This window comes from Somniosus microcephalus, chromosome 5, assembly GCF_052327205.1.
Source record: "Somniosus microcephalus isolate GS21.2 chromosome 5, FLI_Smic_1.0, whole genome shotgun sequence".
Lineage (NCBI taxonomy): Eukaryota > Metazoa > Chordata > Chondrichthyes > Squaliformes > Somniosidae > Somniosus > Somniosus microcephalus.
The window spans coordinates 315,836,000-315,855,958 of record NC_140991.1 but is presented as its reverse complement, the minus strand read 5'-3'; the positions used below and the strand labels follow the sequence as shown (position 1 = coordinate 315,855,958).

The 19,959-nt window shown below is 44.7% G+C and overlaps 1 protein-coding gene across 2 annotated transcripts in view; it reads right to left on the bottom strand.

Moving 5' to 3' along the window:
• Nucleotides 1-16,284: 16,284 nt before the first annotated feature.
• phlpp1 (PH domain and leucine rich repeat protein phosphatase 1) overlaps nt 16,285-19,959 on the bottom strand; it is a 185,879-nt gene continuing 182,204 nt past the window's right edge. For both annotated transcript variants that reach the window (XM_085989276.1, XM_085989277.1), the window contains exon 17: nt 16,285-18,424. In XM_085989276.1, coding sequence (XP_085845402.1) covers nt 17,270-18,424 — 1,155 coding nt within the window. In that variant the 3' untranslated portion in view covers nt 16,285-17,269. The remainder of the gene's footprint in view (nt 18,425-19,959) is intronic.

The window sequence follows — 19,959 nt, the reverse complement described above, 5'->3', positions numbered from 1 at the left end:
ATAAAGGGTAGGCCGTTCAGGACTGAGATGAGAAGAAATTTCTTCACAGAGGGTGGTGAATCTTTGGAATTCTCTACCCCAGAGGGCGGTGGAGGCTCAGTCATTGGGTATATTCAAAACAGAAGTCGATAGATTTCTGACTAGTAAGGGCATCAAGGGATATGGCGACGGGGCCGGTGAATGGAGTTGAGGCAGAAGATCAGCCATGATCTTATTGAATGGCGGAGCAGGCTCGAAGGGCCGAATGGCCGACTCCTGCTCCTAATTCTTATGTTTTTTGTAGCTATCAAGACAGGCTTGCATTTCTATAGCGCCTTTCATGACCACCGGACGTCCCAAAGCGCTTTACGGCCAATTAAGTACTTTTTGAAGTGTAGTCACTGTTGTAATGTAGGAAACGCGGCAGCCAATTTGCGCACAGCAAGCTCCCACAGACAGCAATGTGATAATGACCAGATATTCTGTTTTTTAGTGATGTTGATTGAGGGATAAATATTGGCCCCAGGACACCGGGGAGAACTCCCCTGCTTTTCTTCGAAATAGTGGCTGTGGGATCTTTTACGTCCACCTGAGAGAGCAGACGGGGCCTCGGTTTAATGTCTCATCCGAGAGACGGCACCTCCGACAGTGCTGCATTCCCTCAGCACTGCACTGGAGTGGGACAACTCTGTTGATCAACAACATCTGCTACAAAAAAATTCCCGTGACTTTTCAGTCGCGTTCTTTTTATTTTCCCAATCATTATTACAACCATTGGAGGGATTGACTCAGTGTTTCTTTTAATTTCCCTGAAAATCAATTTTTTCCCATAATGTACCCACTTTTGTCAAGCCACATCCTGTCACTGTATTTTAAGGATAAGGGGTAAGTCATATAGGACAGAGATGAGGAGGAATTTCTTCACCCAGAGAGTGGTGAACCTGTGGAATTCTCTACCACACAAGGCAGTTGAGGCCAATTCATTAAATATATTCAAGAAGGAGTTGGATATATTTCTTAAGGCTAAAGGGATGAAGGGATATGGGGAGAAGGCAGGGACAGGGTACTGAGTTTGGATGATCAGCCATGATCTCATTGAATGGCAGAGCAGGCTCGAGGGGCCGAATGGCCTACTCCTATCTTCTATGTTTCTATATCATTCTTTTAAAAATATGTTGCTGTGCCCAAGTCCACTAGGTGGCAGTAGATTCCACAATTTAACAACTGTTCTTGTGAATCATCGCTCAGGGGGGGTAGAACACAGTCTTGTGCAGTCGTGCAAATCGGGCAATGGCGAATCAGCCGACTGTTTTACACTCCAGCCCAATTTTCTTTTCTATTGTGTCTACTTAAGATCAGCAGGTTAATACAAAGGCATCAAGAGCCTGCTTGTAATTGTGGATCTTAATATCAAGGCTACAATCTCCAAAACACTAATCACCGCCTCTATAATTTATCTGTGTACGTGCAACCTGAAAATATTCTATCGATTTTTATGTAGGTTGGAGTTCCCTTACGTTTAAATCTAACGAGAATGACATGTGTCAGTTCAGTTCTTAAGAGTGACGCAAGTCTAATTTTTACCAAGTTTAAAGGCATCCTGGATGTGCTGGGAAATACCAACTGGGGTTCATAGAAATCATAAAAATTCACAGCACAGAAGGAGGCCATTCGGCCCATCGTGTCTGTGCCGGCTGAAAAAGATCTCTCCGCCTAATCCCACTTTCCAACTCTTGGTCCGTAGCCCTGCAGGTTCCAGCACTACAAGTGCATATCCGAGTACTTTTTAAATGCTATGAGGGTCTCTGCCTCTACCACCCTTTCAGGCAGTGAGGTCCAAACCCCCACTACCCTCTGGGTGAAAAAAAGTTCTCCTCAACTCCCCTCTAATCCTTCTACCAATTACTTTAAATCTATGCCCCCAGGTTAGTGACCCCTCTGCTAAGGGAAATAGATCCTTCCTATCCACTCTATCCAGGCCCCTCATAATTTTATACACCTCAATTAAATCTCCCCTCAGCCTCCTCTGTTCCAAAGAAAACAACCCCAGCCTATCCAATCTTTCCTCATAGCTAAAATTCTCCAGTCCTGGCAACATCCTCATAAATCTCCTCTGTACCCTCTCTAGAGCAATCACATCTTTCCTGTAATGTGGTGACCACAATATTCTAGCTGTGGCCTAACTAGAGTTTTATACAGTTCAAGCATAACCCCCTGCTCTTATATTGTGTGCCTTGGCTAATAAAGGAAACTATCCCGTATACCTTCTTAAGCACTTTATCTACCTGTCCTGCTACCTTCAGGGATCTGTGGACATGCACTCCAAGAGCCCTCTGTTCCTCTACACTACTCAGTGTCCTACCATTTAATGTGTATTCCTTTGCCTTGTTAGCCCTCCCCAAATGCATTACCTCACACTTCTCCGGATTGAATTCCATTTGCCACTTTTCTGCCCACCTGACCAGTCCATTGATATCTTCCTGCAGTCTGCAGCTTTCTTCCTCACTATCAACCACACGGCCAATCTTTGTATCATCTGCAAACTTCTTAATCATGCCCCCTACATTGAAGTCTAAATCATTGATGTATAATTCATATGATTCATCATCATTCAGATGAACATGCAATTACGCCATCTACTAAATTAACAATCATACATTAACTATTAATTGTCGAGATAGTGATAAGATGTTTTATTAATTTCATAATTACTGTATTAATTTGCTCAATTTTGACAATTATTCTATCCCATTTGAACACATATTTAACAATCTGAATACGATCCATTTAATGATTAGTAAAATGTTAGATGCAGTTTAACAGGACTAAATTATTGAATCACAAATGTTTTAGCATTATTATGCTGTCTGTATATATTTTTTTTTTTAATACATTGGAAGCCTTTTAGTTTTCATTAAACTGTTTTTTATTTGCCCAATTATAGTTATTTTACCTCAACTCCCGCACCCATGTACTGACCTGTTCTTAAATCTTGACCTAGCCCTACGCAGGAACACATCTGCCATTGATAAACTTTATCTCCAAATTTTCTTCCTCTTTGGCTGAAATCAGTGAGGAAATTGGACATCCTAAAGTCCTCAATCACGGACCGTCCACTCGGAAAGGGATAAACAGATCTTTTTCAGGTTGGCAGGCTGCAACTAGTGGGGTGCCGCAAGGATCAGTGTTTAGGGCCTCAGTTATTTACCATCTATATTAATGACCTAGATGAAGGGACCGAGTGTAATGTATCCAAGTTTGCTGATGATAACACAAAGGACACAAGGGGCTGGATTTTCATTGAGGCGGCGGGTAGGAGACGGGACTACAACTTTCGGGGTTGTAGTCCCGCCTCCATCGAGTTGCAGCCAACCCGTGTGATTTTGACTTGATTGACCTTGTTGAGCCCGCCCAACTTTTTCTTTGTCTCTTTTTTCCCCCCCCCCTCTCTCAATCCAATTTTTCTTTCCTTCTCTTTAGTTCTCTTTCTGTACCTGATTTGACTCTAATTCACCCTCCCTCTCAGTCGTTCCTCTGTTTCTTTCTGAATCCTTAAATCTCATAAGTTAAGGAGCTACACTGTCGGTCCCATCGTTCACTAAGGTCTCAGATGTCCCGTTGCCCTCGCCTCACTGTTATCAGCTCGCACTTCCAGCAAGTTAGCGTGCAAAATTTTCTCTTTCCCTGAAGTGTGACGGGAAAAAGTCTAACTAACTTCTGAACACTCCTGAAAATTCTGGGCTTACACATGTCTGTTTTCAAATAAATCAATGCTTCCGCTAATTTCTAATAGAATATAAAAACAGAAAATGCTGGAGATACTCAGCAGGTCAGGCAGCATCTGTGAAGAGAGAAACAGAGTTAATGTTTCAGGTCAATGACCTTTCGTCAGAACTGGAAAAAAGCAGGAAATGGAACAGATTTTTAAGCAAGTTTAGGGGCTGGGAAAGGGGGGAGGGGAGGAAAGAACAAAAGGGAGGGTCTGTGATAGGATAGAAGGCAGGAGAGATTAACAGACATTGAGAGATATTCAAGGCAAGAGATGGTAATGGGACAGGTTAAGAAACAAAGGATGGCTCTAGATGAAGTGTAAATTGCGCTGGCAGAATGGAAGACAGCTGCCCTGTGGGAGAGAAGAAAAAAAGACACAGACAAAAAGTGTGGATAAAAAAATATATATTATAGGGGCGGAGGTTATGATCTGAAATTGTTGAACTCTATGCTGAGTCCAGAAGGCTGTAAAGTGCCTAATCGAAAGATGAGGTGCTGTTCCTCGAGCTTCAGTGGAACAATGTAAGAGGCCGAGGACACTAATTTTTAAGTCAGCTGATATGGAAACATTAATTATAGAGGTTAAGATTTTTTTTTTGTTGTGAATTTTAATCATCACTAAAGCAAACCATCAAATTTTAAGCTATAATTCTACACCTTCCCCCACCCTTCTCCAGAGCCTCACCCCCTCCACCACTTCAATTTTGGCTTTAGTGTGAAATGGCAACTGTAATCAGAGAACGCTAAACAAAACTTATAAATAGAAAACTAAAATTGAAAGCGAAGTGACGTAATAAAACTCACTACGCACTTGGTTTGAGTATAAAGCAAGGCTTTAATCAACTTGTTTCAGAACATGGAGGTCTAGTTGTACTTCACTAGTTCCTGTCTTACAAAATATCCCTGGGCAAGCTGGGGCCCACGCCCGAGTATTTATACTCCTTGGACGGCGCCACCAGCTGGCCATCCAGTGTTATTTCATGAGTAGTTTCTTTATGATGATGAGATTTATAACACAAAGTATATAATTTTTAAAAATAGGGAAGTAGGAGATGGAAAAAAAAGTGGTTTCTTGTGAAACAGTTGTTGTAATGTGATTGCTCACTGCCGCTGCGATCACGTGAAGCAATTTATCCTGCTGATGGCTTAGTTTGGATTGCTGGAGAATGATGTCAACGAGTTAGTTTCCTGTATTTACACGAGCAAGTACAGCTCCCTTATCCTAACAATCGCACGCCTACAGAAAACTAGCAATAGTAATGAGGTTTGCCCGAATACCTCCAATCTGTTATCAGCTTTCAACTGCTGTTTTACAGAACCGTATAAAACAATATGCAGTTCACTGGCTGCAATAAAATAATCACCCTGTGTGTTATAAGAGGTCAATTTACTGTTGGAACGGAAGAAACAAGAAAGCTGGAAACAAAATTCATGAAAATTCGAAGATAAAAAATTTCAACACAGAAATTCAAACATTTCCTTTTCGTCAATGTGATATTGAGAAGCAGGAGCAAATTCGCCTGTAATAAAAAGGTTACTGAATCATACAATGAGACAGCACAAAAGGAGGCCATTTGGCCCATCGTGCCTGTGCCGGCTCTTTAGGTAGAGCGATCCAATTAGTCCCACGCCCCCTGCTCTTTCCCCATAGCCCTGCAAATATTTTCCCTTCAAGTATTTATCCAATTCTCTTTTGAATGTGACAGTTGAATCTGCTTCCACCGCCCTTTCAGGCAGAATTTAGTCCTGGAATTGTTACCCTGGAATGTCACTTATTACAAATTCCTAATTTCAGACCCTGTTACTACAGAAACCAAATTATTTACACTGGGGGGAGGGGGGGGGGGGGCAGTTTCCACAATTGCTGGATTGGCGTAAATGACGGAGTCTCCTGTCAAATCAACATTGAGGGGGGAATTTTAACCCCCCCCCACCCCCCAAAAGAAACGGGTGGGTTGGGGTCGTGTGCGAAGTTAAAGTGTTAAAAATGTCTGAATCCCGGCCACTTCCGGTTTTAATGGGGGCGGGATGCCAACCTGCTCCCAGGAGGCGGGTCGTCTATTTAAATATTATAATGAGGCTGGAAGTCTAGGCTTTAACCTCCATTTTGAATTTAACTTTAGCTGGTCGGGTTTTGCAGGCCTCGTGAAAGCTGCCAGGTAATGCACGGCGAGGACTGTGGGATCTATCTCCTGGATCCACCGTCCCTACTTAACCCATCCCCGGCAATCAGAGATCCCTCCATGAGGCCTTCTCCCCACACCCCGCCCAATGCTTCTCCGTCCCCCCCGATCGTTGCTGATCCCCCTCTACCCACCCACCCGTTCCTCCAGCCCTACCCTTGCTCCTCTGGCCCCCAATCTTCACCCGACCCGCCTCACCCCCCCAGTGCTGGACCCTCCCCCGCCCCCCGCCCCCCCCCACACTGATCCCGGCCCCCGGTCTTCACCCGGCCCCCACCCCGCCGTACGATAGCAAAATACTGCAGATGCTGGAAATCCGAAATAACAACAGAAAATGCTGGAAAAACTCAGCAGGCCAGGCAGCATCCGTGGAGAGAAAACAAAGTCAACGTTTTGGGTGAAAACCCTTTGTCAAGACTAAAGAAGCACAGGAAATGAAGTAGATTAAGAGGCCGGGCTGGGAGAGAACAAAAGTGAAGAGACATTAAAAGGTATTCAAAACGAGACGAGATGGTGATAGGACTAGTGGAGACAAAAGACGGCTCTAGATTAGGTGTGAAATGCGCTGGCAGAATGGGAGACAGCTGCCATGTGGGAGAGAAAAAAAAAAGGGGGGGGGGAAAAAAGACCAAAACCCACCCCTCCGTGCTCCTCCGGCCCCCACCCGATCCCTCCTCTCTGCGGCCTCGTGCCGCAGGCCAACCCGCCCAGAGCCAGCCAGCCTCTCCATCTGGCTGGCTGCGGGTGGAAAACACAGGTTTGCCATGCAAATCAGGCCCGGCCATTAAATTTGGCAGGGCCTTGGGATAGCCCATTCTCCCGACTGCTTCGGAGCCCCCACCCCAAACCTACCTTCCCCATTAAAATTCAGCCAAGTCTCAGTTGCGGGTGAGCTGATGGGAGAAGAGCCTGATCCTGGCCCTATGTATATGGCAGCACATATTGCATCGGAGTCCAGGTGAGAATACAAGTTGTCTTGAGTGCCAGATCGCGCAACCTCAAATTAGTCAAACCGACCCAGCAGAACAAACTCTACTGAGGCAACAGAATTACTGAGGCGCGACTGGACGACCAGGTACGGGCTGGACCATGACTTCAGTTCTTTCTTAAGTTGATTGTAAAGCCAAAACGCTCTGCTGCCCTGAGCAAATCAGCTGAAGAGCTGTCCTAGAGAGCGTGGGCAAGTAAAACAGATTCGATAGTAGCTTTCAAAAGGGAATTGGATAAACGCTCAGAGAAAAAATTGCAGGGGTCTGGCGGGGAAGTGGGACTAATGGGATTGCTCTTTGGAAGAGTTGGCGCAGACTCGATGGGCCGAATGGTCTCCTTCTGTGAAGTATCATTCTATGACTTGACTATTCCAATGCACTCCTGACTGGCCTCCCATCTTCCACCGTCAATAACTTAAATTTCATCAAAAACTCTGCTGTCCGTGTCCTAACTTATGCCAAGTCCCGTTTCCCATCGCCCCTGCACTCGCTGACCTACATTGGCTCCCGGTTAAGCAACTCCTCGATTTTAAAATTCTCATCCTTGTTTTGAAATCCCTCCATGCCCTCGCCCCTCCCCATCTCCGTAACCTCCTCCAGCCCCACAACCCTCCAAGATATCTGTGTTCCTCCAATTCTTGCCTCTTGCACATCCCTGATTTTAATCACTCCACCATTGGTGGCCGTGCCTTCAGCTGCCTGGGCCCTAAGCTCTGGAATTCCCTCCCTAAGCCTCTCTACCCCTCTTTCCTCCTTTAAGATGCTCCTTACAGCCTACCTCTTTGACCAAGCTTTTGGTCACCTGTCCTAATATCTCATGTGGCTCGGTGTCAAATTTTATTTGATAACGCTCATGTGAAGCACCTTGGGACGTTTTACTATGTTAAAGGCGCTAACAAATGCAAGTTGTTGTTACTGATTCTATAACACAGTCATCGGCACTATGCGAGCAGTTATCTACGTTACTTTTGTTTTTGCATGTAGCTGGCGAAGATTGAAGATGCGCAGTCCATGTGGTGTCGAACATTGATTCCCCCGTTCTAGGTCTTGAACGCCTCGAACAGGAAACAGTCTGCTGAACAGGGTTGGGGCAAGAACGCAACCTTGTCGGACGCTGTTGCCGACTACAAATATTGATGACACGCGACCAGGGTCCATTGTCAGCTATGGCTCAGTTGGTAGCACCCTCGCCTGTTAATCTGATTGTTGTGGGTTCAAGTCCCACTCCAGAGACTGGCGCACAAAACTCCAGGCCGACACTCCAGTGTAGTATTGAAGGAGTGGCGCACTGTCAGAGATAACATCTTTCGGATGAGATGTTAAACCGAGACCCTGTCTGCTCTCTCAGGTGGACATAAAAGATCCCATGGCACTATTTCGAAGAGGTGCAGGGGAGTTATTTCCGGTGTCCTGGGGCCAATATATATCCCTCAATCAACATCACTAAAAACGGATTATCTGGTCATTATCACATTGCTGTTTGTGGGGGCTTGCTGTGCGCAAATTGGCTGCTGCGTTTTCCACATCACAACAGTGATTAGACTTCACAAATTACTTCATTTGGGACGTCCGGTGGTTGTGAAAGGCACTGTATAAATGCAAGTCTTTCTTTCCTTCAATATAATGCATCTCAATAAGTGTTAAAGGTGGTTGCTCATGCTGTTTCACAGAGTTTACTGTAGGTGGTGAAGAGTCTCTTATTAAGCTTGTGCTATATAAAGGCAAGTAGTTGTTGTTTTAGTTAAAGAGCTATCCTAGGGTTGACCTTACAGGTTTTAAAAGATTGTTAAGGGAAAGGAAAAAGTAAATGCAGAATATTACTTTAGATTGTAGGAATAGAACAAGGGGACAAATTACTATTAGGAAATTTTGAGACCAATATCAGGAAATTCTTCATCACATTGGTCGTGTGGAACAGGCTTGCAGACGGAGAGGTGGAAGCAAAATCCCTGGAGAATCAATTAAGCAACATTTTTCTTAAATTGGTGGGAGGGCAAGGGGGTGGGGAAGAGCTTTTGAATCTCTCAGGATGGAAGAATCAAGATGGGTTGAATGGTCAAACATGTTTGTAATTATATGATTTTTATTTATACATAGTTCGTCAAAATATTTCCACAACCTCCTGCAACATGTGGATATATATATACATGCGCGCATACACTCTTCCTCCTCGGTCTTGTTTTTTCTCTTTTTATTCTCTTCATTATTTGTCCCCCTTGGCTGGAGAGTCTAAAACTAGGAGGGCATCGTCTCAGGATAGGGGTTGGCCATTTAAGCCAGAAATGAGGAGGAATTTTTTCACTCAGGGTTGTGAATCTTTGGAATTCTCTGCCCCAGAGAGCTGTGGATGCTGAGTCGTTGAGTATATTAAAGGCTGAGATCGATAGATTTTTGGACTCTAGGGGAATCAAGGGATATGGGGATCGGGCGGGAAAGTGAAGATCAGCCGTGATCTTATTGAATGGCGGAGCAGGCTCGAGGGGCCGTGTGGCCCACTCCCGCTCCTAATTCTTATGTTCTTAAATGCAGAATACAGAACCAAGAACAAGTGCAAAAAAGAAAGGTATGCGAGGTGAGGAGGTTAAAATAAACACCGATAAAACTGGAAAGGAGATAAAAGGAACGAGAAGAGGAGCAGGAAGGAAAAGGAGGTAAGAGGAAAGAAAAGTGTGGGAAGATCAGAGAAAAATAACGAACAGTTATGGCTTTTGTTGCAGCGTGCTGGCACCTTGGTTTCTACTGGCCATTCTCTTGCCCTATTTTTCACTAGTTTGTTAATTTTGTGGCGCTCGGACTCAAAGAGCAATTAACCAGCCATGATTAAAATATACCCCAATAGCTCCCTTAATGGTTCAGAGAGTTTATTCCATCACTACTGTGTGCAGAGTTAGCCGAGATGGCCGTTAACAGCATTACAAATTGCCTTCAACATTGCTGGGTTAATCACCCCGGGTCCTCACTCCTGATCACTATCCAACCCCTTGCCGGATTGCCGTGCGCACGGACGTCAAGGAAGGACACACCAATCGGGGCTGGCTGCGATGCCCCCCATACTCGAGTAGCTTGCCAACGCTTAGCTGCCCAAGCTTATACCTGGATAATGAACGATCACTTGGGCAAGGTATCAAAGGATGATTAAGACGGCTGGAACTGGAAGCCAGTGAGGAGTCAATGCCTTCGGGAGGAGGGGGGACAGGAGAATAATCGGCAAGAAAAATAAAACTTGTTCAATGAATGCGAATTCAGCAGATAAATCATTGTCCCACCCACTTGAAGCAACATTCCATGTCAATCATTTCAAGAGCAGAAGAGAAAGCAATGGATATTTTTGGCACCCCTTGCCTATTTATTTTTTTCCTGCTAACTTCCTCCCTTGGTCTCTGTTCATGAAGGCATTGGATCCCTGCTGGAGTACGGTTCCCTGAGTATCAGGCACCCATCCGCACCATTCCCGAGTGGCCAGTTTTCTTGGCAGCTTAGACTCTGAGCATTGACAACCCATTTAACTGTGTGGCAAGGTGGGGGGGGGGGGGGGGGAAGAGAATGCCGGGAAATCGCAGTCAAATTAGATCACGTTCTTACGTGACAGCCGCATATATGCGCAGCTGAAGCAAGGGGCCACTGTATTCCCTGGAATTTAGAAGGTTAAGGGGTGATTTAGAACATAAGAAGTAGGAGCAGGAGTAGGCCATACGGCCCCTCGGGCCTGCTCCGCCATTCAATAGGATCATGGCTGATCCGAACTTAGACTCAGGTTCACTTCCCTGCCCTCTCCCCGTAACCCCTTATCAGCTAGGAAACTGTCTATCTCCGTTTTAAATTTATTTAATGTCGCAGCTTCCACAGCTCTCTGAGGTAGCAAATTCCATAGATTTACTACCCTCTGAGTGAAGAAGTTTCTCATCTCAGTTTTGAAAGGACAGCCCCTTATTCTAAGATTATGCCCCCTAGTTCTAGTCTCACCCATCAGTGGAAACATCCTCACCGCATCCACCCGATCAAGCCCCCTCACAATCTTATATGTTTCGATAAGATCGCCTCTCATTCTTCTGAATTCCAATGAGTAGAGGCCCAACCTACTCAACCTTTCCTCATAAGTCAACCCCATCTCCGGAATCAACCGAGTGAACCTTCTCTGAACCGCCTCGAGAGCAAGTATATCTTTTCTTAAATATGGAAACCAAAACTGTACGCAGTATTCCAGGTGTGGCCTCACCAGTACCCTGTATAACTGCAGCAAGACTTCCCTGCTTTTATACTCCATCCCCCTTGCAATAAAAGCCAAGATTCCATTGGCCTTCCTGATCACCTGCTGCACCTGCATACTAACCTTCTGTGTTTCATGCACCAGGACCCCCAGATCCCTTTGTATTGTAGCACTTTGCAGTTTCTCTCCATTTAGATAATAACTTGCTCTTTGGTTTTTTTCTGCCAAAGTGCATAACCTCACACTTTCCAACATTATATTCCATTTGCCAAATTTTTGCCCACTCACTTAGCCTGTCTATGTCCTTTTGCAGGTTTTTTATGTCCTCCTCACTCACTGCTTTCCCTCCCATCTTTGTATCATCGGCAAACTTGGATACGTTGCACTCGGTCCCTTCCTCCAAATTGTTAATATAGATTGTAAAGAGTTGGGGTCCCAGCACTGACCCCTGCGGAACACCACTAGTTACTGATTGCCAACCCGAGAATGAACCATTTATCCCAACTCTCTGTTTTCTGTTAGATAGCCAATCTTCCACCCATGCCAGTATATTGCCCCCAATCCCGTGATTTTTTATCTTGTGCAGTAATCTTTTGTGTGGCACCTTGTCAAATGCCTTTTGGAAGTCCAAATACACCACATCCACTGGTTCCCCTTTATCCACCCTGTTTGTTACGTCCTCAAAGAATTCGAGCAAATTTGTCAAACATGACTTCCCCTTCGTAAAACCATGCTGACTCTGTCCGATTAAATTATGCTTATCCAAATGTCCTGTTACTGCTTCCTTAATAATGGACTCCAACATTTTACCAACCACAGATGTTAGGCTAACTGGTCAATAGTTTCCAGCCTTTTGTCTGCCTCCCTTTTTAAATAAGGGCATTACATTAGCAGTTTTCCAGTCTGCTGGGACCTTTCCTGAATCCAGGGAGTTTTGGAAAATTACCACCAATGCATCCACAATCCCCACCGCTACTTCTCTCAAGCCCCTAGGATGTAAGCCATCAGGTCCAGGGGATTTATCCGCCTTTAGTCCCATTATCTTACCGAGTACCACCTCCTTAGTGATTTTAATCGTGTTTAGCTCCTCCCCCCCTATAACCCCCTGTTTGTCCAGTGTTGGGATATTTTTAGTGTCCTCTACTGTAAAGACTGATACAAAATATTTGTTCAGCGTTTTTGCCATCTCCGTGTTCCCCACCACTAATTTCCCGGTCTCGTCCTCTAAGGGACCAACATTCACTTTAGCCACCCTTTTTCTTTTTATATAACTGTAGAAACTCTTGCTATCTGTTTTTATATTTTTTGCTAGTTTACTTTCATAATCTATCTTCCCTTTCTTAATTAATCTTTTAGTTATTGTTTGCTGGCTTTTAAATGCTTCCCAATCTTCTATCCTCCCACTAGATTTGGCTACTTTATATGCCCTTGTTTTCAGTCGGATACTATCCTTTATTACTTTACTTAGCCACGGATGGCTGTCTTTTCTTTTACGCCCCTTTTTCCTCACTGGAACATATTTTTCTTCAAAGTTGTGAAATATCTCCTTGAATGTACACCACTGCTCATGTACTGTCTTACACGTTAATCTATTTCCCCAGTCCACTTTAGTCAACTCTGCTCTCATACCTTCATAGTCTCCTTTATTTAAGCTTAGTATGCTGGTTTGAGATCCAACTCTCTCACCCTCCAACTGAATTCGGAATTCAACCATGTTATGGTCACTCATTCCAAGGGGATCCTTTACTAGGGCATTTTTTATTAATCCTGTCTCATTACACAGGACCAGATCTAAGATTGCCTGCCCCCTGGTTGGTTCAGTTACATACTGCTCAAGGAACCCGTCCCTAATGCACTCTATGACCTCTTCCTCAAGGCTGCCCTGCCCAATTTGATTTGTCCAGTCAATATGAAAGTTAAAATCCCCCATGATTATAGCTGTTCCCTTATTACAAGCCCCAACTATTTCCTGATTTATACTCCGACCAACAGAGTTGCAACTGCTAGGAGGCCTATAGACTACGCCCACTAGTGACTTTTTCCCCTTATTATTCCTTATCTCCACCCAAACTGTTTCACTATCCTGATCCTTTGACCCAATATCATTTCTCACTATTGCAGTGATTCCATCCTTTATTAACATAGCCACCCCACCTCCCTTTCCTTCCTGTCTGTCCTTCCTAATTGTCAAATACCCCTGGATGTTTAGTTCCCAGTCATAGTCACCTTGCAGCCATGTTTCTGTAATGGCCACCAGATCATACTCATGTGTAGTTATTTGTACCGTCAACTCGTCTATTTTGTTACGAATGCTGCGTGCATTCAGATAAAGAACTTTTAAATATGTTTTGTGACCATTTATTCCTGCTTTTACCCCCTTTACTACTCTACCTTTATCTTTATACATTCTGTCCCTTCCTGACACACTCTGGTTTTTAATTCCCCTACTGCTACCTTGCTCTATTGCCTTCCCTGCTGACATTTTTATTTTTCGCTCTCTTGAAACCTCCCCCCCACGAATTAGTTTAAAGCCCTCTCTACAGCCCTAGTTATTCGATTCGCCAGGATTCTAGTCCTAGCACTGGCCAAGTGAAGTCCGTCCCAACGGAACAGCTCTCTCCCATCCCAGTACTGGTGCCAGTGTCCCAAGAAGCAAAACCCATTTCTCCCACACCAGTCTTTGAGCCACGCATTTAACTCTCTGATTTTATTTACCCTAGCCAAATTTGCTTGTGGCTCAGGTAGTAATCCAGAGATTATTACCCTTGTGGTTCTGCTTTTTAATTTGGCCCCTAGCTGCTCATACTCCCTCAGCAGAACCTCTTTCCTTGTCCTATCTATGTCGTTGGTACCAACATGGACCATGACAACTGGATCCTCCCCCTCCCACTCCCAAGTTTCTCTCCAGCCCAGAGGAGATGTCCTTAACCCTGGCACCGGGCAGGCACCACAGCCTTCGGGACTCTCGTGATTTGATCGACGTTTTCAAGAAATGAAGGGGAACAAATAGGGTAGATGGAGAGAAACTATTTCGGCTGGTTGGGGAGTCTAGGACTAGGGGGCATAGTCTAAAAGTTAGAGCCAGACCTTTCAGGAGTGAAATTAGGAAACACTTCTACACACAAAGGGTGGTAGAAGTTTGGAACTCTCTTCCGCAAGTGGCAATTGATGTTAGATCAATTGGTAATTTTAAATCTGAGATTGATAGATTTCCATCAACCAAAGGTATTAAGGGATATGGGGCAAGGGTATATGGAGTTAGGTTGCAGACCAGCCATGATCTCATTGAATGGAGGAACAGGCTCAAAGGGCTGAATGGCCTACGCCTGTTCCTATTTTCCTAGTGATGAGGAGCCGGATGTCAGAGTCGGAGCCCTGGCAATTTTTCTCTTTCCTAACACAGGGGTGCGAGGCTAATTCTAGCACCTAGCTGAGATCAGCAAGCTCAGCATAGACCAGGAACCAAACCAGAGACCTACTCAGCAGATTATAAAAACAGACAAATGCTGGAAGCACACAGGTCAGTCAGCAGCTCTAGAGTGAGCAGACAAGTTAACCTTTCCATTTTAGGTGTCTGGTATTAGAATTCAGCACATCTAGGTTAGGTCTCATTAGCCACAGAACATAGATTGCAGAGGGAGTTTTGTTAACAGTGCATCTTAGCAAGGCTGGGAAGATCATCTCATACCCAACCTCTAATTTCCCACACCATCAATGTTTTAAAAAAAAAATTGTTCACGGGTTTGGGCATCGCTGGCAAGGCCAGCATTTATTGCCCATCCCCAACTGCCCTTGAGAAGGTGGTGGTGAGCCGCCTTCTTGAAACGCTGCAGTCCGTGTGGTGAAGGTGCTCCCACAGTGCTGTTAGGTAGGGAGTTCCAGGATTTTGACTCAGTGACATGAAGGAACGGCGATATATTTCCAAGTCAGGATAGTGTGTGACTTGGAGGTGGCGGTGTTCCCAAATGCCTGCTGCCCTTGTCCTTCTAGGTGGTAGAGGTTGCGGGTTTGGGAGGTGCTGTCGACGAAGCCTTGGCGAGTTGCTGCAGTGCATCTTGTAGATGGTACACACTGCAACCATGGTGCGCCGGTGGAGGAGGGAGTGAATGTTTAAGGTGGTGGATGGGGTGCCAATCAAGCGGGCTGCTTTGTCCTGGATGGTGTCGAGCTTCTTGAGTGTTGTTGGAGCTGCACTCATCCAGGCAAGTGGAGAGTATTCCATCACACTCCTTACTTGTGCCTTGTAGAAGACTACGGCCCAGAAATTCGGGTCGGAGGCTTCCTGCGGGTGTATCCCCCGACCTGCACTTACCTTGCGCGCTGGCCGTTGAGCTGTGGGCCCGCGTGGAATTCCGATCCTGGGCCTGTTCCAACTGCCGGCGCGCAGTGCTTGCGTATCCCAGGGGCGCAGTTAGTTCAATGCGTCCCCTGGGATCACGTGGGCCATGGGGAGCCAATCGGAGCAGGGAATGCTTCATTCATAAGTTTGACAGGAAGTGCTGTCAAACTTATAAATACTACGAGCCCCAAACATCACTAAATCTTCAAATAAATTTTTAAAAAATCACATTTTTTAAATAAACTATAAATTACATGAAATAACTATTTTAAACAATAATTTAAATTTTTGAAAAAATTAATTACATTTTCTAACGAGGCTAAAAATAAACTTACCTTTCTTTAAAGTATTTAAAAATAATAAACCTGTGGAAAAAATGTTTTAATTTTAATTAATTCAGCACGTACCTTGTAAAAAGCAGGCCTTGCGACTGCTTTTTAAATGTCTAACTTCTGGAGACTTACCTTTCCGGGAAAACCTGTAAAAAAAAACGAAGTTCGATGCGCACACGCTGCCTCTCCTGCGCATGCGTTTGACCTCTGAACCCCTGCTTTCAGGGGAACGGACGTGCCGGTTTCCTGCGCATACGCAGTGCATGCATGAAACCGGCACTTCCATTGGGCTTACGGGTGAGTACCCCGTGCGTACTCACCCGTGGAGACCCGAAGTTCTGGGTCTACATGTATAGCCTAAAACTACCAACATGTGCTGAATTACAAGCAGTTTTGAACCATGCATCTTTACTTGTTAGCAGCTCAGTTCTGATGCTAACCCATTTATGCCAGGAAACAAACTTTTTAATTTTTGAACCCAGACTCAAATGGAACCCCTTGGGGTTTTACTTTTTTAATTAAAAATCAACCATACAGGCTTATTCAAATTGTAGATTTATTTTAAACAAAAATGTATTAACATATCTGTTCATGAGTCCTTTGTATATAATTTTTTTTCCTTGTGACGTCGTCGGTACAGTTGTGCTGGTGAATGGCAGAAGAAATGGAAGAGCAGAAATTCAGGTGTGAAAACAGGCCAGCTGACAAAAAACAGAGTGATTCTTGAAAGAAAAGCCATGGCCAGGAAGTAATCGCACCGATATCCAGTCACGCATTACCTTCTTAAAGTTGCAACGAGGGGAATTTTTTTTTTTTTTTTTTTTTTTTTAATGCCCCTTTTCTTCATTCTTTCCCAGATACAGGACTCTGCAGGTGGAACACTGTATTTATCACTATACAACATTTAAACTATTTACAAATAATCTGTGAATCAACTGTTCTCTCAGAGAAGATTAGTAAATCTCGGTGACTATGTCACATTAACGAGTTTGCAACTCCTAGGAGTTAGTCTTTAAAGTCTACAAATTTCTATGACTTTCGCTTTAAAAAGCCAATGTTTTTAGAAATACCACATTTAGAGCATCAACTAGAATCAATCATTCATAATACTTAAGCTTTTCTGGTTTTTAAAAACAAATACTCAATAGTTTAAGAAAACTGACTGCTTGCAATATACTAAATATGTCCTCACCTTGTACAAATGATACGCTATAGGAAAACCAATGTTAATCTGTTATTTGTATCTTAATTGGTTAATCAGTAACAGACAAATTTATGATGATTAAAAAACATGGCAGCACGTTAGTGTGTGTGTGTAACTGGCAGCGGGGGGGGGGGGGGGGGGGGGGAGAGGGGGAGATTAGAAAGTGGGACAAAATCTCTTGATATCTGAACAGTCTCAATTTAAAAGTATAGTTCCTTGAGCAAATAAGGCTCAAATTCAATAAAAGCAATTGTTTTCCTCCTGGTCATAGAGGTGTGTCGTAGCAGTCTGGGAGCTGGTCCAGTTGATACTGGCGCTGCTGTTGCTCCTGGTGTTGTTTCATTATCTCCTTCACTTCTTCCTCCAGTTCCGGGGGAATTATGAATTGGTCGTCTGGGTCAGGCTGGGCAGGGGCGGCAAAGTAACCGCCACTCTTTTTCATCGGTGCGTCAGCTGCCACCTCGATCAAGTTGTGGCTCTTCTCAGAGGGCGCCACAGAACCATTTCCGCGCCTCCGACCAATAGTCCCCGTCGTGGAGTATTCAAACTTGTTCTCGTCATTTCCTAGCCAGTCGATTTCACCGTGAACTTTAAGGAGGAGCATCTTTTCAGAGTTTTCATCTTCATTTGCGCTGATAACTATTCCTTCGTCGCATGCGTCAGAAGTTGAATGCAAAGACATTTTTTCCTTTATCCGCATGCAGTGAATGTCAACCTCTACCTCCACTCTGCTGCCATTGGAAAAGACGCCCTCGATGGGCTCCTCGTCTTCGCTGTCCAGTCCGTTGTCTGAAAATGCACTGGAGAAGGTGGCGCTGGAGAGCTGTCGCTGGAACGAGTTGGTCAGGCAGACTGGGTGCAGCATACATCGCTGCTCGCCATGGAAGATGGGGCCTCCGTCATTCATGGTGACCTGGGGAGGCTCGTCGGAGGCCGTCGAGCCCACTTCGCTGCTCATCTCAGAGGTGGAGATTTCGCTACTGATCTCGGAGGCGACACCGCTGCTGGAAGATGGCATCCCCAAGGTATCTGGCGGCCTGTCCTTTAGAACTACATTTACCGATGGAGGGAAAATGCCCGGGCTGGGAGGTGGTATGCCATTCATGTCGCAGCAGCAGAAGCAGTCCTCGCTAACATTCAGCTGGACAACCACGGCGCTGATGCTGTCATTGCACCCGTAGCTCTGGGCCAGGCTACACAGCTTCTTGGCCGCAGCCTGCGCATCAGGCACGTTTCTCACAGATTCCACAGCTTCCACGTAGGAGATGCTGTCCCAGAGTCCCTTACTGCCCAGAATGAAGAACTCGTCCTGTGGAGTGAGGGTAACAGACTGAACATGAGGCCGAGGCACGACGTATGGATGAAGGAATGTGTAGCCCAAAATCCTTGTAGAATCAGTCACCCCATTGACTTTATTGTCCTGCAATAAAAAAGGTAAAATATTAATTTCAGAGCAAGAATGCGAATGGCAGATAAGAGGTGTAGCAATTACACAGATTAACATTCATAAAATAAAGTGCTTTATTGTAGCCAATACGAAAACAGAAAAATAAAACACAGCTAAATCCAAATACAAAAGCAAAATACTGCGAGAATGCGGGAAATCTGAAATAAACACAGAAAATGCTGGAAACACTCAGGTCAGGCAGCCTCTGTGGAGAGAGAAACAGAGTTAACGTTTCAGGTCGATGAAGTTCTGATGGAAGGTCATCGACCTGAAACGTTAACTCTTGTTTCTCTCTTCACAGATGCTGCCCGACCTGCTGAGTGTTTCCAGCATTTTGTCTTGATTACAGCTAAATCCTAACTGCAGTTGTTTACCTCCTAAATTTGGACACAGTGAGTGAGTATTTGGGAAAACTATCAGCAACAATAACTTCTTAATGTCATCAATTGCTCAGAAATCAGGACGTGAAGAAATCAGACTAATTAAAAAGGAGAATTTCCAGATTAAATATCTTTGTGAATTACAGGGGGTAATTTTAAGCTAACTCGGCAGGCGGGAATCCCACAGGATCGGGTGGAGCACTGGTTTTACACACTGCCCAATATTAAACATCACTGAATTTAACAGAGTAAAACCAGGCAGTGTGGACAACAAGCATTGCACCCGATCGTCCGTTTCCTGCTGGAAGGTTGGGCTAAAATTATGTTTCTTTGAATTGGGGCAGGGGGAAAAAAAAGTCAGCGCCTACTGTAGATGTGCCTGATAATCCGGCATTCACCTCCATTCATCGATATTCTGATTAAATTAAATATGCCACAAAATAATGGCCCGTAATTTGCAGCCAGCGGCGAAGCAAAGATGTTCACCACTGGCCTCGAAATAAGCTTCGCACAAGGATCTGGCGATCTCGGTCGAGAATTTGGGGTTTTCCAACACGTAATTCAAATCAATGGTGTTTAGTGGGAATCCCACAGTGCGAGCTGCTGTGACGTGAACAAGCTGTCTAAGCAGCCAATCAAATGCAGAATTCTCTCAGACCACAAACAAGGAAGTAAGTAAGCTCAAAATAACAACAGAAAATGCTGGAAAAACTCAGGCCAGGCAACATGCGTGGAGAGAAATTAGAGTCAACGTTTCGGGTCAAAACCCTTTATCAAGACTAAAGAGGCACAGGGAATGAAATAGATTAAGAGGCCAGGCTGGGAGAGAACAAAAGAGAAGAGACATTAAGAGGTATTCAAAATGAGACGAGATGGTGATAGGACTAGTGGAGACAAAAGACAGCTCTAGATTAGGTGTGAAATGCGCTGGCAGAATGGGAGACAGCTGCCATGTGGGAGAGAGAAAAAAAGGAAAGGGGGGGGGGGGGGAACCAAAACAAAGGTGTGGATAAAAAATATAAGTAAAAATGTAATAGGGGCCGAGGTTATGATCTGAAATTGTTGAACTCGATATTGAGTCCGGAAGGCTGTAAAGTGTCTAATTGGAAGATGAGGTGCTGTTCCTCG